Source organism: Sarcophilus harrisii, chromosome 3, assembly GCF_902635505.1.
Source record: "Sarcophilus harrisii chromosome 3, mSarHar1.11, whole genome shotgun sequence".
Classification (NCBI taxonomy): Eukaryota; Metazoa; Chordata; class Mammalia; order Dasyuromorphia; family Dasyuridae; genus Sarcophilus; species Sarcophilus harrisii.
In genome coordinates, this window is record NC_045428.1 from 466,520,837 (window position 1) to 466,539,300 (window position 18,464).

At 34.1% G+C, this 18,464-nt stretch overlaps 1 protein-coding gene across 9 annotated transcripts in view; it reads left to right on the plus strand.

Annotated features, from left to right (window-relative positions):
* CEP295 (centrosomal protein 295) overlaps nucleotides 1–18,464 on the plus strand; it is a 99,588-nt gene that overhangs the window by 77,720 nt on the left and 3,404 nt on the right. For 4 of the 9 annotated variants that reach the window (XM_031960999.1, XM_031961000.1, XM_031961001.1 and 1 more), the window contains 3 exons: nucleotides 11,055–11,151; nucleotides 15,405–15,504; nucleotides 17,759–18,462. In XM_031960999.1, the coding sequence (XP_031816859.1) occupies nucleotides 11,055–11,151; nucleotides 15,405–15,504; nucleotides 17,759–17,825 (264 nt within the window). In that variant the 3' untranslated portion in view covers nucleotides 17,826–18,462. Of the gene's footprint in view, nucleotides 1–1,563; nucleotides 1,757–11,054; nucleotides 11,152–15,404; nucleotides 15,505–17,758; nucleotides 18,463–18,464 lie in introns of those variants that run through there. The other 5 variants (XM_031960996.1, XM_031960998.1, XM_031960995.1 and 2 more) reach the window with 4 other exon arrangements.

Sequence of the window (18,464 nt, forward strand, 5' to 3'; positions counted from 1 at the left end):
GTAATTTTGTACATGTACATGTATTTGAATACTCCATAATTAACATGATAGGTCTAGCTTACAAACCTAATTGGGCTGTCACAGCAGCATTTAAAATAAGAACTTCTCTACTGACCCACACATATTTGGAGGAGCTTTTTCTGGATTTCCCTGCTTTTAGGTGCTACAAGTAGGTAAAGAATATCCTTTCCACTTGTATACTTTAGATGATTGTACATCTGTCCCTAGTCTTTAAAACACCAAGATCTCACTGTGGTACCATATCAAAAGGAATAAATTTATAGTCACACACCCTGAGGTTGAATCCCAGCTCTGATATTTCTTACTTGTATCATGTTGGGCAAATCATTTAACATCTTTAGACCTTTGTTTCCTCAGATGTAAAATGAGAGGGTAAGAATGGATGATCGATCCTTAAGATCTCTTCCAGCTCTATGGATCTAGATCTGTGTTCTTATAAATTCTTCCTCTTCTGTCCTCCAAGGCTGGGCCAGTGGAGGGAAGCTCCACAGACTTTAGTATAGAGTAGAAAAGTCAGAAGAAAAAAAAATAAAGTTAAGGTGGCTAGTTCTAGAATTAGTTAATTGTTAGTTCACAAAAATAAAACAGTTCCTGCCCTTAAGGAGGTTACATTCTACTCAGGGAAAACAGACAAATATAAATTATATTCAAAATTAAATGGAAAGTAATTGGGGTGACTTGGATTACTGGTTGAAATGTGGGGGGGGGGAAACATCATGTATTAGGATGCTTTTCCATATTATGGGTGCAGGAAAAAAAACACTAGTGGACCATTGCTTGACAACTTGTAGCCGAGCTAAAATGGTACAGGAGAGAGATAGGGGTCAGTTATATGATGAGAATGATTTGAGGAAGAAGGGAGAAGTTTGTGCTTGTTTTCAGCCCTGATGTGGCTGGTTGGTTTTAGTTGGGGTTTTTTATTTCATCTTTATTGGAAGTATTCTCATAGTGGAAGCAAGGGTTTATTTGGTCTGAAGGATATGATTTGCAAATTACAAATGTGATCTCTACCCCTATAAATATAAAGTAATTGCTTTTAGGGGGGAAAAGTGGGTTTCTTAAAGAAATAGGGCAGTTTTGTAAGTATAGTGTAGTATTTTTGAGTGATTCCTTTTTTGGTTAATACTTTTTTTTTATTTTCAGTGAGATCTCATTTTAGCAATGCTGCCTGTATTTAAAGAAATAGAGCAGTATTTTGACAAATTAATCAACCTGTCTCTTGTACTGCTATCCTATGGTTACAGATTATGTAGAGAAGTAATCTGATGTGTAGGGAAGAACACTAGACTGATTCAGGAGGTAAAGGGGTTTTTCCAAGCTCTGCTGGTAACTAACTATGTGATCTAAGATAAATAACCTTTTATCTCTAAGCATATTTTCCCTATGTCATGGGGACATTAGATAAATTCTGCAAGCAGGAGAAATAGATTTAGATATCTGGGTTGAGTGTCAACAGAATATGGGATTGCTAACTCAGACTGAGATGGGATTATTTGCTTAGAGGTAAATATTTGTTTTTGACCAGTTTTGTTTTACCTGCAGAAAACACTGGAGAAACTACGAGCAAAAACCTTCCACTAGGACAAAAGGACTTTGGAGGTTATTTCAGGATTTTATCCTGTACTACAGAATGCATATTTGATTCTTTTAATTGACTCATGATGTATCTCAGATTAACCTGACTTGTAAATATTCCTTTAAAATAATATAATTCAATAAATTTTTATCACAAGTACATTTTTTGTAATGTTTTCATTCAGTCTTGGAGAACAGTAGAATTTAAAGATTTTTCAGTGCTAAATCCTTTCTTATTTTTGTGCTTTGGTGATTGTAGCTTCTGTTGTGGACATTTATTAAATCTTAAATTCATTCAACAATCATTAAATCTGCTGTTTGAAAAAAACTTTATTAGGCAAGAGAACAAGGATAAATAAAATATATTTCCTATCAGAGCTTCTAGTTTATGAAGGACCACATACACAAGTATCTAAAAACCATGTATTAATTAAGCAATAACTAAAATTAATTTAAAATTAGTTAAGCAATAGCTAAACTCTATCATAATATTAGCCATAAAATAGGGTCAGAGAGAAAAAAATTAAAGGGAAAGGTTCTAGAAAGTATTAATTAATCCAATTTAAACATAAGTGCTACTGACTATCAAGCACTAGGTAAAGCAAGAAATTTAAAATTATACTCTGAGAAGGGAATGTAGTGGTAAGGTATTTCATGTACTGACTACCCCAAAATAGCTATGTAGCTTGGGGCAGATCACTGAACATGTCTAGACCTCAATTTGATTATTTGTAAAATTATTTTGGATTGAATGATTTGTGAAGATCTTCTCTGACTTTTTGATCATGTAGACAAAAATTAGAGAGTGAGATGAGGAGACATACTCAATAATGTTATAAGAGATAATGTTATTAATGCAAAAAATCTAGCTAAAAAAGTGTTAAGAAATTTGGAGAGATCTTAAGGGAAAAAGGATTAAAAAAATTTTGGTTAGGTGGCACCAGAATTGAACCCTAATGAAGCTAAGGACTTTGAAAAGTAGATTCATGGACAGATAATTTGAAGGTGACTTTGTATGGGATAGCAAAAGAACAGACTGAAGAGGGCAAGATGAGAATGAGGATGTCCAGTTAGGCTTGAATATAGTCTGCCAAAAAACAAACAAACAAAAAGAATAAGATAAAGTTACAAAAAAAAAATTGGGGGAAAAAAGATGTAAAGGAAGCAGATTCAGTAGAATTAGATCTTAAGTCATAAGAGCATTGTTGAAGCATAAAATAGATCATTTTTATTATTTTAAATGTTATATATATAAGCTATGCAGTCAAGAATAGAAGAAATGCAGAGAAATAAGGAAAAAACTTTGATAATCTCTCAGTATGAAATAGGGTTGGAATATTGCTATGTTCTAAGACCCAGGTTTTTAAATTGTGGTTTGTGACCCCATATGGGGTCTTGTAAATGAATGTAGGAGTCATGAAATTACAATTTATTATCAGTAAATGTTTTGTTTGTATATTTATTTTATATGCCTGTATATGAAGGATCATGTAAAATTTCTCAAGAAATGAACTGGTTGATTTGGAAAAATGTGGATTTGTAAAAGAAGATGCAACTACCTCTAGAGAAATAGATGACAGGTGGAAATAAGTGTAGTACAGTCTTACATAGATGAATCAATGATAGTGAAGAGATGAAAGAGTAAACTTACTGAGAGTGGGAAGGAGAAAATACATGAGATTTTGGAAATCAAATGGACAGAAGTTAACAAATGAGATATTTAAGGGGAAAAGGAAGAATCAAGATGATTCTAACGTTAAATTCTTAGGTGACTAGAAAGATGGTAGTGCTCTTAATGGAAATAGAGAAATTTGGGAAGGAACAGATTTGGAGAATAAGTTTGGTTTGGGATATATATTGAGTTTGAGGAGATAGCAGAACATAAAATGAAATGAAAATAAAGATTTAGGAGCCATCTGTGTAAAATAATCATTAAAGCTATTTGAGTAGATGAGCTCCCTAAAAAGCATTGAAGGTGAAGAATATAACAAGAGGATATTATTTTTAAGCACAGGGCAAGGAAAGCTAGCAAAGGAAGTAAATGCAAAGCTAAGGAATGATTAAGATATAATGACATGAAACTTAAAGGGCTATCCCTAAGGTAATCTATCTTTTAAATAGAACTCTCAATTTGAAGTGAAGGGAACATTTCTAAAACGTTGGCTGCCCTATGTAAAGGATTAGAGGGGCTTCAGCAACTCATGAACACCACCTAAGGCATAAAGGATCTCAAATTTTATTGACTTGAGTGTGCCCTCGTGGATAAGATTGTAAATAATAAGTACTGTAGTGAGTCTTTTAGAAACCTGAAAGAATCCCACCTGCATGATCTGACATTGGGTCTGATACCTTTCTGTCACTTACTGTTTTCTGCATTCAGTAGGAAATAAAAGAATATGTGCTCTCCCTTCCAACACTCATAACATAGCCATCTTAACTTCTATATTTTATTGTATTCTAAAATTTTTTCCTGCCATTAACACCCTTGTCATTCCTTCTTCATTATTCCTTTTTCCTTCTTTTCCCCTACCATTTCAGTCACTATAGTATATAACCTGATAATTACTGTGGAATCCCCCAGTAGTGGTAGGACTGCTGGCAACTGCCCTTTTTCTTTATTAATAAAGTACTCCTGTCTAGATGTGCCAAATTCAAGATAAACCTTAAAACAGCCCTTTGAGAAAGCACTATTTGATCAACAGATATAAATTTAATGGAAGAGTTTTGCTTATTCAGTTTCCTTTTTAAATATTGGTATGGTTTGTTGAGATAGTAGAGTTGGGAGGCAGGAGGAGTCAGTGAGGGAATGAGATTTATTTTCCTTTAAAAAATTTCAACATGTCTGTTCCTTGGCAATTTTGCTATTTATTTTTTCTTGGAATATAAAGTTTAATTGTTTTAGTTTTAGGAAGTGATTTTTAAAAGCTTTTTTTTTTTTTTTGGCTGATTCCTTATTTAATACTGTTCAGGAAAGATTCTTTTCTAGCACATAATCGATTGGAAATTGGGATAGTGGGATGCCTGAAGGGATGTTTAGAAAGGCCGGACTCCTTACTCCATTATCCTATCACAGAATTTTGTCCTGCCAAGTCTGAACCTTGGATCCCTTCCATTATTCACTAACTATGTTCTTATACATGTGCTACTGAATGAAGGCAGAGAATATTAACAAAATCATGCTGACTTGGTCTGCTACAAATTTATGTTAATAACTTCAACTGTATCTTTATTGCTGCAAGGCAGTCCTTTAAACTCCCTTATTAACAAACTATCCCACTCTTCATAGTGCTTCTTCCAGATCTTTTCAATCCTCTTTAGATCTGCTATTATTTCTCCTCCAATCCTCCTCAACTGATTAAAAATAGCCTGTCATTTCAGACAGTAAAGTAGTGATGATGGTTTGAGTAGCATATAATGGTGATTTTTTTTTTTTTTTTCTGAAGCAATTAGGGTTTGGTAACATGCTCAGGGTCACATAACTAGGAAGTGTTAAGTGTCAGAGACTAGATTTGAACTCAGGTCCTCCTGACTTCGGGACTGGTTCTCCATCTACTGTGTCACCTAACTGCCCAATGGTGATCTTTTTTTTAATAATGGTATTTTACTTTTCAAATACATGTAAAGAGAGTTTTCAACATTCACCTAAGCAAAACTTTGTATTCCAGATTTTTCTCACTCCCTTCCCCTTTGTAGTGTTCTGGTTTGCTTTCTGGAGGGCCTTCAGACCAGCCTTGGTCTCAGCAGAGTAATCACCCTGAGAATAGCCAAGGATAAAGTCCAAATTCTTTATTATCTCCCTCACAGTCTGTCCCCTTGCCTGGGGCCTGGGTTAGCTTTCTGTAGGCCCTTCAGACAGGCCTTGGTCTCAAGCGGGGCTGAGTCTGAGAGCTTGAGCTCCAGCTGACTCTGACCTCTTAAATACTCTATTTCAATTAAATCCATTCATCATACTGAGTATAAGCCAATCATTATATCACTAGGGAACCATTATTTGTTGTAACATTAATTCAATTATACTGAACTAAAGAACTGTTAATTACTATGCTAAACTAGATAGCCATTGTCTTATCAATTCCACTGAATTAACACTTTGTTGTAAGAATCCTTGTTTCAAATATCTTTCTCCAGAATTCTGCCCATTACACCCTTCCCCAAGACACTTGCTAGTCTTATAAATTTGAGTCAATTCTCTATATATTTTTAAAGTGAGATATTTATCTGAAACACTGGTTATTTTTTTTTTTTTTGCACTGACCAAGACACAGCTATTTATTGCTCATAAAGTGTTAATTTTTTCTTTAAGTTCTCAATTGACTTTTGAGAATTCCTTGCTCTAACAATGTAGGCATAAAGAGGCACGCATACACAAAGTTGGTGGGAGAGCTAGTTATTTTAGCTGACAGATTCAGGATATATGAATATCTTAACAGTCTGGAACTCCAGGATAAATCAAACATGATGATAGCTAATGAGTTTAGATCTGAAGTCATACACTTTGGTTAAAAATTAAAAAAATATCAGCTTCATATATACAAATATACTATCTCAACTAAGGTTAAAACAATAATCACAATAACAACCACAACAGCAGAGAAAATAGATATAAATTGCAACAGAAGGGAATTGATTAATAATGAGAAAGGATAACAGGATGCTTTTGGTGATTCATCTGCAGCTATTAGGCTTCTTTCTTTAGCTAGGGGAATTCTATCAGTCCCAGACCTTCTCCTTAAATACTTTTCATGTAAAAAGTAATTCATGTGAAAAAGACCTTAGGGCTGCTTTGGACTTGTTAGGAGTCAGCCTGAAACACTGGTTATAAAAAAATTTCTGCTTCCCTTCAAATCCTGGCTACATTGATTTTGTTTGTACAAAACCTTTTTAATTTTATGTAATCCAAAATTATCCATTTTGCATTTCATAATGTTCTGTAGCCCTTTGGCTATAAATTCCTCCCTTCTCCATGAATCTGAGAAGTTGACTATTCCTTGTTCTCTTAATTTGGTTATACTATCACCCTTTATGTCTACATTACAGACCCATTTCAAACTTATCTTGGTATAGATTATTAGGTGTTGGTCAATGCCTGGTTTGTGTCATAATATTTTCCATTTTTTTCCCAACAAATTTTGTCAACTAGTAAGTTCTTACCTAGAAGCTAGAATTTTAGAGTTTATAAAACACTAGATTACTATAATCATTGTATTGTCTTGTGAACCTAACCTATTCCACTCATCCAATACTCTGTTTCTTAGCCAATATCAAATGGTTTTGATTACAAATGCTTTATTATATAATTTTAGGTCTGGTACAACTACACCATCTTCCTTTGCATTTTTTCCATTAATTTCCTTGACACTCTTGACCTTTTGTTCTTCCAGATGAATTTTGATATTTTTCTGGCTATATAAAGTAATTTCTTGGCAGTTTGATTGGTATGGCACTGAATCAGTAGGTTACTTTAGGTAAACTTGTCATTTTTATTTTATTTATATATATATATATGTATGTATGTATGTATGTAGGTATGTATTAGCTCAGTCTATTTATGAGTACTTGATATTTTTCCAGTTGTTTAGATTTAACTTTATTTGCATATAAAGTGTTTTGTAATTGGGTTCATATACTTCCTGGTTTTCTCTTTGCAGCTAGACTCCCAAATGTTTTTTGTTATCTATAGTTATTTCAAATAGGATTCCTTTTTCTTCCTCTTATAGCTGGATTTTGTTGGGAAATGCCAATGGTTTATTTCATATACTATAAGCTAAAGTTGTTCATCATTCATTGTTTCTAGTAGTTTTTTTTAGTTGATTCTCTTGGATTCTCTAAGTATACCATCATATCATCTGCAGAGTGATAGTTTTGTTTCCTCGTTACTTACTCTAATGCCTTCAATTTCTTCTCCTTCTCGTATTGCAAAAACTAACATTTCACAATATTGAATAGTAGTGTAATAATGGCCAACCTTGTTTCACCCCTGATTTTATTGGAAATGCTTCTAGTTTATCTCCATTACATAAAATGCTTTTTTATGGTTTTAGATAGATGCTACTTACATTTTAAGAAAAACTCCATTTGTTCCTATTCTCTTTGAGTTTTTTAATAGGAATGGCTGTTGTATTTTGTCAGATGCTTTTTCTGCATCTGTTGATATAATCATATGATTTCGTTAGTTGGTTATTGATATGGCCACAATGTTAAACAGCCCTGCGTTTGTGGTATAAATACCCCTTTGTCATAGTATATCATTCTGATGAAAAATTGCTGTAATCTCTTTGCTAATGTTTTATATAAGATTTTTGCATCAATATTCATTAGGGAAATTGGTCTATAATTTTCTTTCTCTGATTTGGTCCTTCCTAGTATAGGTATCAGCATCATTCTGGAAGGAATTTGATAGGACTCCTTCCTCTGTTTTTTCAAATAGTTTATATAATAATGAAATTGATTGTTCTTTAAATATTTGGTAGAATTTACTTGTAAATCCATCTGGCCCTAGAAATTTTTTTCTTAGGGAGTTCATTAATGGCTTGTTCAATTTCTTTTTCTAAAAAGAGATTACTTAAGTAATTTATTTCCTCATTTTAATCTATTTTTTATAAGTATTCATAAATTTCACTTAGATTATCAGATTTATTGGCATACATTTGGGCAAAATAGCTCCTAATTATTGCTTTAATTTTCTCTTCATAGGTGATAAGTTCACCCTTTTCATTTTTGATGTGGTAATTTTTTTTTTCTCTTCTGTATGTTTCGATCAGCTTCAAATGTGTTTCTTGTAAACAACATATTGTAGGATTTGGTTTTTTAATCTGCTCTGCTAATCACTTCCATTTTGTGGGAGAGTTCATTCCATTCACATTCACAGTTAAGATTACTGTTTCCCACCATCTTAATTTTCCCCAAAGTATACTTTTCTCTTCTTTTATCCCTTTGCTCCTCACCAGTATTTTGCTTCTGACCCCCACCTCCTTCAATCTACCCTCCTTTTTTTCAGCTCCCCCCTTCCTATTCTTTTTCCCTTATTTTTGTGCCCTCCCTTCTATTAGCCTTTCTTTTTCCTTTCCCCTTTCCCCTCCTACTATCTTATAGGGTTAAGACAAATTTCTGTACCAAAAATAATTATGTATGATATTCCCTCTCTGAGCTAAAGCCAATGATATTAAGGTTCAGTGCTCACCCTCCTTCCCTTTTTTCCCTCTACTGCAATAGATTTTGTGCCTCTTCATGTGAAGTAATTCACCCCATTTTCTCCCCTTTTCTCTTCTCCCAGGACAATCCCTTTTTCACCCCAATTTCTTTTTTTATATCATTACATTAAACTTAATTTATATGTATACTCTCTTAAGTATACTCCTTTTAACTGCCCTGACAAAGATATAGTTCTCAAGAATTACACATATCATCTTCCCATGTAGGAATGTAAATATTTTAACCTTTAAAAACAGGATTTTTTTTCTTCCATTTGTCTTTTTATGTTTCTCTTGAATCTCGTATTTTGGAGATCAAATTTTCTTTTTAACTGGATGATCTTCTCATCAGAAATGATTGAAAATCCCCTATTTCATTGAATGTCCATCTTTTTTCATTGAAAAATAATACTTAATTTTGCTGGGTAGTTGATTCTTAGTTGTAATCCAAGATCCTTTGCTTTTAAGAATATCGTATATTATTTTGATCCTTTAATGTGGTAGTTGCTAGGTCCTAGAAAATTCTGATTATGGCTCATCGAAAGTTGAATTGTTTCTTTCTAGCTGCTTGCAGTATTTTCTCCTTGATTGTGTAATTCTGGAATTTAGCTATAGTATTTTTTGGAGTTTCCATTTTGAGGTCTCTTTCAGATGATCACTTGATGCTTTCAATTACTGTTTTATCCTGTGGTTCTAGGATATCAGGCCATTTTTCCTTGTTGATTCCTTGAAAGTCATTTTCAAGCTCTTTTTTCTGTCATGGCTTTCAATAGTCCAGGAATTCTTAGATGTCTTTTCTAGATCTGTTTTCCAGGTCAGTTGTTTTTCAGAACAAGGAGTATTTTTATATGTTCTGTTTTTCATTTTTTTGATTTTGTTTGACTGATACTTGCTGTCTCATTGAGTCATTCACTCCCATTTGTCCAATTCTAATTTTTAGTGAATTATTTTCTTCAGTTAGATTTTTTATCTCCTTCTGCATTTAGTAAATTGTATTTTTAAAGTTTTTTTTAAGTTGTTTTTCTTTTGACAAGTCATTTTTCCCCCCCTGAGGCAGTTGGGGTTAAGTGACTTGCCTAGGGTCACATAGTTGGAAGTACTAAGTATCTAAGACTGAATTTGAATTTGGGTCCTTCTGACTTAAGGGCCAGCACTCTATCTACTGTACCATCTAGCTGCCCCAGAAAACAACTTCTTAAAAAGCATTTGATGAAGGCAGCTAGGTAGCCCAGTGGATAAAGCGCCAGCTTAACTCCAACTACCTCACCCAAAAAAAAAAAAAGTTTTTTTCAGTATACTTTTTTTTCATTTAAGGAGTTTTTTTTTTTCTTCAGTCAGTTTCTGTGCTTCCTTTTCTAAGGTTTTGACTTTTCCCCCAGAACTACATGGCTCTCATTTCTTTTCTTCATTTTCCTTCTATCTCTCTTTTAAGATCCTTTTTGAATTCTTCCAAGAGAGCCTTTTGAGTTGGAGACCAGTTCATGTCCTCTTTGAGGCTTCAGTTGAAAGCATTTTGCTTTTGCTGTCCTCTTCTGGGTTTGTGTTCTGATCTTCCCTGTCTCCATAACTTTTTGCTTTTTGACTGATTTTTAAAGGTTGAGGTCTGCTCCTGGGGCAGAAGGGAAGTCTTTCCGAGCCTCCTCTGTAGCGGGCCTGGGCCTTCTCTCTGACTGCGCTGGGGCTGGTAGTGCCGGGCCTCCCCTGCACTGGGAGGGCCTGGCCAAGCCCCTCCTCACAGTTTGCCCTTTGTCATTTTGCTGGAGGTCTCGCGGCTGGTATGCTGACTCACTGGCCTTCTGGACCAGGACAGAGCAGCCCACCCTGCTGTGTTTTGGCTGAGCACTTCCTGTTAGATTCCCCTTAAGGCCTCCCCACACCCAGTCTGCACTCGGCTGTGTTCTCCTCTGCCCAGCTGAGACAGACCTTTCCTGATCTCTTTCCAAGATATCTAAAACGAAATTATTATACTCTGCTCCAAAATCCATTGAGAGCAGTGATTCTGAGGTAAACTGGGAAGAACTCGGACAATATCCTGTCCAATCTCCACCATCTTGGCTTTACCCCTGATCATTATTTCAGGAATAATAATTTTATCACTTTCCTTAGTGGTAGAAATGATGTGTGGGTTAGCACCAATATTTGGTTTTGTGCTTGGTTCCTTATGTTTGTGAATGTTTACTTTGACTGCTTGTACTAATAGCAACATCTGTCCTTTTTTGTATGATAGTACCTAATGTTATTAATTTTTTGCATTCATATTTGCACTAGATGAGAGAAGTATTTTGTCTAGAATGTAACAACTATTGCTCAGTTTGGAGGACACCAGAGTTAGCTGTTGCTGAATCTACCTCATTCCAGCTTACAGGTAATACTCTTGAACTCCACAGGTTCTTGTTTTAACACTTACAAGTATTGACCATTGGAATACTCATGTTAATATAATATAAAGTATATTATATAATTATGTTAATTATATAATATATAAATATTAAATATATAATATAATATATACGTATTGTGGCAGAGATGTCTTAAGAGGTCAAGTAATGGTTTTATAATATAGAGCAATTATTCCTGTCTTACTGAAAGACCTATTTAGTACTTTATAATTATAATAGAGATCAATGTAGCACTTTAAGGTATGTCAGATATTTATGTAGCACTTTAATATTTACAAAAAATGATATAATCTGAGCCTCACATCAACTCTGTTAAGTAAGTTGTACAGGTGGAGTCTGAAGATGAGTGAACAGATTTAGAGATTAAATGAATTGACTAATGTTATAAAGCAAATTTTAGAGATTATCTTGACTCTTAAATCAAGTGTTCTTCACTAGAGTATATTATGCATGTTTTAATATCTGTAATTGCTGTGTATAATGATCTCCTGATTCTCCTCAATCAGAAGTGATTTAAAGGAGGTTTCTTAAACTTTTTCTACTTGTGACCCCTTTTCACCTGAGAAATTTTTACATGACCTTGGGTATATGGTTATGAGAAATAGATATACAAGTCAAACATTTACTGATAATAAATCATAATTTCATGATTCCCACATTTAGTTACATGACCTTATATGAGGTAAGAGCCTACAATTTAAGAAATTTTGATTTAGATAATTTTTCCATAGGACTTGTAGATAACTGATTACTTTATCTGAAAATTGTGTGTTCATATCCTTTGACAAAGGGAATTGGGGAATGGTCATTCATTTAAATTTGACTCCGTTCTCTCTATATTTGAAAAATGAGGTATTTATCACAGAAACTTGCTGTAAAATTTTTTCACAGTTATGTAGTATTTCCCTTCATCCTGTTTTCCCCTTGTTTATCCTGCCATCTCTCCTTTAACCCTGTCTGTCTAGAAACTAAGGCTTCTGACCCTTACCAATCCATTCTCCCTTCTATCAGCCCTATCCCCTTTTGTTATCTCTTAACCATATTATTTCCAATATAGTAAGATGGGTTTCTATATGCAACTGAGTATTTACGTTATTCCCTCTTTGAGCCAATTCCAATGAGAATAACGTTCATGCATTCGCTACCCCTTTCCCCCATTACCTCCACTGTAAAAAATCCTTTACACTTCTTTTATGTCAGATAATTTATTCCATTCTGTCCCCTTTCCCCTTTTTCCAATGTATTCCTCTTTTTTACATCTTAAATTTTTTTTAGATACTCATCCTATCATATTCAACTTACACCTATGCCTTCTCTCTATGTATATAATAACAAGAAAGTTTTTAGGAGCTCCAAGCATCATTTTCCCTTGTAAGAGTATAAACAATTTAACCTTATCGGATCCCTTATGATTTCTTTTTCCTCTTTGTCTTTTTGTGCTGCTTTTAATTCTTGGATTTGAAAGTCAAGTTTTCTATTCACATCTGGTCTTTTTATTAGTAGTACTTGAAAGTGTACTATTTCCTTGAATGTCCATTTTCCCTCCTTATCTTATTTCCATAGCCTATTTTTATGGAGAGCAATGTGTAGAATTCTATTAAATAAAATGAATTATTGTAATATAAATGTAATTATTTTGGGAACTTTGTTAAATATCATAAAAGTAATGTGTTTTTTTAACTTGAATTTTTCTTTAAAAATTTTTCTAGAATCAGTGGGGCATATCTTGGGGACTATGGTGGTCTCTTCTTTTTTATAATATATGATGGTTCTCTGGGAGCAGGTTTCTTGGGGATGTTTTCAGAGGCAGCCTTAGTTTTGATTCAAAGTAATAATCACTTTAAATGCAGCCAAGAGTTAAAATCCAGTCCTTAATTATGCCCTTCAAAGTCTTGAGCTTCAACCCCAGCTCCCTCGGAATGTCTCCAACCAGACAAAGGTGGAAGATGGAATGAATCTGTCTCTGCCTCCGAGAGTAGGCTTCTGTGTCTGGCCCTGAGAGCTTCTTGCTTATATCCTGTACACTGAATACACACCAATCATTATATCACTGGGAAACCATTATTTGTTGTAGGATTAAATCAATTCTAAATGAGATTTAAACATTGTCTCCTCAATTCCACTTAATACCTTGTTTCAAGTTCTGGCCTATAACATCTTGTAGGATCAGATCAATCATACTGAACCATGCTAAATTAGATAATTATTATCTCTATCAATTCTAATGATTTAACACTTTGTAAGGACTCCAACAGGGGACCATTGTAGTAGGATTGGAAGGAAACCTAATAGGGTTGATATTCATTAATATGAATTCTTGAAGTTTGGTTAAGATTAACTTAGCAAGGAATCAATAAAGTGAAGCAAGGGGTCTTTATTTAGTGAAGTACAGAGTATTCATAAGCTAACCACTAGTTAGTGCTTCATTGTATAAAACAAAGTCATAAAACGGCAGTAGTTATACAAAAAAAGAATGGTATACTTATTAAAGAAAAATATATATTATTGGTTACAGAAAATAGATAAGAGTTATTTTCAGAGCATAATATAGCTAGTTTCTCTAGATCAAAGAAATCTGCATTTTGGGCCAGGCAGGGAGGAGAATTTTTCTAGGACTCTGGAAACCTGCACCATTTAGCATCAAAGTCTTTTTGTACCAGTAATAAGAGAAAAGAATACACTAAAAGACTCTCAATCCTTCAGCTGATTTTGTAGTTCCCCCAGAGCCATTTAGTGTAAAATGATAGACACAAAACAAGAGTAGCATTCCTTGAGGCAGGGCTGCTTCTAGGAGCAGCACCCTAAGTGTTACATAAACATGCTGGGAAATTCAAGGTACAAAAATGGGAATTCAATAAGGGGTATTAAGGCAAGACCCTCCAGTGAGGAGGCTCAATGGAAGCTGCCAACTTCAGGAGATTGGCTGAAGTCAATTTCTGAGGGGTTGTAATCTGAGCAAAGTAATTTTGTCCACTTTTTCCACACCATCCATACTTATACCCTATTCCATATCCATTTATATCATAACTGATGAGTAATTATCCAACAGCCTTTGCTAGAAGGCTGCTAGTAAAAGGAAAAGACACCAAATCCTGAAGCATTTGATTCAACTTATGAATAGTTCTAATTGTTAGACAATTTTTCTTAAGAAAAGCTTTATTTTGTTTTTTTTTTTTTTTAATAATTTCTACTTATTGCTCCCAGTTTTGCTTTCTGAATTGAAACAAACCAAGTATAATCTTTCTCTAAGGAAAAACTCTTTAAACACTTAGTGTGAAGATCACGTATTTTAAAATCAGCCAGAGTCAGGAATTCAGATTAGGGGAAAATCATCAGTCTTTATTCTCAGTGAAGAAAGATCGGAGGTGGAAGAGAATGGGCAATAGCAATGTGTGTAGCTGAGTCAAGAAGCTAGCTAGACCAGCCGCTAGGAGCATAGAACCCAGGCCCAATATCTCCCAGCTTCTCTTCCTGTCTCTCTCTGCCTCCACCCACCAAAATCGTCATTTCCTATACAACACATCAGGACTTGCACAGAGAGTGGGCGGGGGCCATTCTTTATCCAAGCATGTATATTAATAGAGTATCATCCAATTACTTATTTAGCCTCACGTGCTTGGGACCTCAGTGCATCAACTCAAGCCTCAGCCCATTACAACTTAGAAATAACTAATGTGCTTTCTCCCCACTTTTCTCACTATTCCCAAATCTTCTCAATACTAAACTTTTTTGTCTTTCATTTTTTGCAAAGCTTGGTAACTAACCATTCCTCTCAGAACCTTGAATACACTGCAGTTTGTCACTATCCTTCTTAAAGCACGACATCCAGAACTCACTGTAATATTCTAGATATGTCTTGATCAAAACAATATACCAGGATTAGCACCACTTTACTTCTGAATTGTTTTTCTTCCTTAATGCCGCTTAAGATTGTTAGCTCTTTTGTCTGCTAAGTCATATCAAAGCTCCTAGAACTTAAATTGTTTTCTAACATACCTACCCAGTCTTGTATTTATGTAGTTGAAGCTAAGTACAAGATCTTGCAATATTGTATCATGATTAAATTTCAACTTATAATATATTCATTCCCTCAGCCTAGTTTTTTCCTTTTTTGGGATCTTTATTCTCTTCCAGTGCATAGATATTATTCTCAATTTTGTATTTCCTCTCTTTTATGTGATTTTTTAAAAAATTTCAATGTTTTATGCTGTTTTCACAGAGCCTGCAGTGAGTGAGTCGAAGACAGTGAATGAAGTTAAAGTATGTGTCTCTGAGGACACGAAGATTGAACAATCATTTATGAAAGGACTGGCTTTAAGGTTCCCTTTACAGTAGAAAAGAAAAGAATAGTTGAATAATAGCTTAATTCTAAAATTCATTTCACACTAAGGAGCTGGGATTTCTTCTAATTTTTTTTCATATGAAGTTTTATGAAACTATAAAATTAGATAAGTTGGAAGATTTTTTTTTGCCGATTATAGCATAGCCAATAATTTTTAACAAGGCCTTTACTTACTTACTTACACACACACAAAATCAATCAATCATAAAAATTACATGGTTTTTTTTTTTTGTTTGTTTTTTTGTTTTTTTTGCTGAGGCAGTTGGGATAAAGTGACTTGCCCAGAGTTACATAGCTAGGAAATGTTAAGTGTCTGAGACCAGATTTGAACTCAGGTCCTCCTGACTTCAGAGCTGGTGCTCTATACACTGCACCACCTGTTACATATGCTTTTTAGGCAAAAATGCAAAGATGTGGGTTTCTAAACCATCAGAAATAGCACAATTTCCAAAGAAAGGATTACTTAAAATGCCCATCCAATAAGTCCCTTGACAAGCTAGCCATTAATGAGTGTGGGGTTATTTGAGTGAATGGTGTTTATTTTTATATATCTAAAGAAGAATTAAGTGTGAATTTCTGAAATAAGACCCTTAACTAACTTATATTTGCATCGATACTGAAATATCATGACCCTTCACTTATTTATTTTGCTGACAAAATGTTTTTGGTTTCCTAAATAACCAACAAAACCATTTTTCTAAAATGAAAGGGTATTTTCTGTCATTTCTTATGTTACACGAGCCATTTCTACTTACATCAAGTAACATTCACTTCAAGGCCAAATGTATGCTCTATCCCATCCCCAAGCACCTAGAGAACTATATAATTTAAGCTATTCTGTTTTCTAAAGTGCTTATTATGAAAGAAGATAGCAAAGTATAAAAGGGAGAAAAACTCTGGATCTGCCATTCTTTTTTAACTGATTATACAACCTTTGTTCTTGGCAGTAATGAAAGAGAAGTCCAGACCCAGTGATCCTTACCAGTATCTTTTTTCTTATAGTGACTGTTTTAAGTACTCTCAGAAACCCCAACTCTTCAATAGGTCATTGATGCTCATTCCCAGAAGATCTTTTCCTAGTGGTGATGTTCTTGGCCAAAATAGATGAAAAGAATATCTCTTTGTAGAGTTCTTAGAATGTATGTGAATTTCAGAGTGCTTTTGCAAGTAAATTACTAGAACTAAGGCTTGAAGTTGGGAGGCTGAAGTTTAAAATTGTACAGGATCATGTGCCTGGATATTTTAGCTACAACTCTAGAGGCTTTATGGCCTTCTTACAGTTCCATTTGAAGACTAAAGAACCCCAATATCTCATTTATGCTTTAAATCTTACTTTTTCGACATGGGAAGGTTAATCTCTTCCTTTACTTTCTTTGTGCACTTCTATTTGTTTCTGTTCATGGCCCACTGGGTTGGGTGAAAGAACTGTATGATCTTCTCTTACACATTTATCACTGCTTGAGACAAAGCTCCCAAAGGGAATCTTAGCCTGACTGTAGTTTTGATTATGACCAGTTTTCTGATTAAACTCATCTTCTAGTATTCTGTTTACCCAACTACAAAATCATCTAAAAATTGAATGACTCTTCCATTGTTATTACTTGACAGCAAAATAAGTTTTTCCTCTCAAAAATACTGTCCACAGGAATTTTCTACCCTTCTTGCTAATTCTCTGGTAGGTTCTTTAACCAGAAAGACATGAAGTGCATATCCTTCAAAAAATTTAGGGATTATAGACAAGCTTTCCTTATTGTTTATATTCAATCTAATTATAATTGTAGTAGATGCCTGAATAGCATATTACTTGATATGACGATTATATCAGGATGATACTGGCACTTGTCCTAAATACCTAAAAAAAAGTTCTGCATTAGGTTCTTCACTTCTTGGATAGAAGTAGTAATTAAGTCAGTCACATAACTTAAATTTAGAAAATATAGGGTAAAGTCAAATTCCTTTGGAGTTTACATCAGTATGATGTTTTTGATGATTAAATGTGTAATTTCATAATTATAGATCTTGAAGTAGAAAGGACCTCATAGGACATTTAATTGAATCCCCTTGTTTTATGGATGAAGTAACTAAGGCCCGGAAAATTAACTGACACAAAAAATAAGAATCAGAGGCATAAATTTTATCCAGGCATTCTGATCCAGAGCCATTGCTTTTTCCACTCTTGTCTCCTTTGAGTTTGAAGATATGTTGCTATCTATATCTCATTTTTTGTCCAGGTTATATAATCAGCTCACTGAAGTGACGAAACAACAAAAGGAGAAGCAAGCAAGACAAGAAGACTGATAAAATAAGGAAAGAGCAAAAAGGTTTAACAGGGTATGTTGTTTAAACTTTTATCCTTGAGTCTTGTCATTAGTATAATCATACTATTTATATAGTACCCATAGTAAGAATTCTTCTGGGAATAAGTAATCCAGTAACAAGGTTTTCTGTGTGACAAACATTATTTTTGTAGTCTTAATAATTTTTACTAACCATTTTTTAAGACTATACTTGTGATTTGATGCAGTGGGAAAACACCTCTGTGAACTTTTCCTATCAGTGTAAATTGGCACCTATTTTTTATGATCTTAAGAGTCACTTGGGGCACATAGATGAAGTAACTAGAATAGGGTCACAACCAGTAGGAGTCAGAGAGAAGACTTGAAGTGGTTATCTTGATTTCCAAGGTGGACTTTTTTTTTAATTTTTTTTTCCCAAGGTGGACTTTCAATCAGCTTTGATATACTGCTTTTCTAACAAATGTCTCCTATGGTTTTTGATGTAAAATAAATCTACTAAAGAAAATTTACTTGATGGCATGTAATTTTTAAGGCAAATTTCATTATTTGCTGAAAGCAAGAAAAAAAAGTTGTCAGTTTTTTTCTAACTTGTTCCTCTAGGACATAAGTAAATAAATGAATTTCATTTCCTCATCACTTC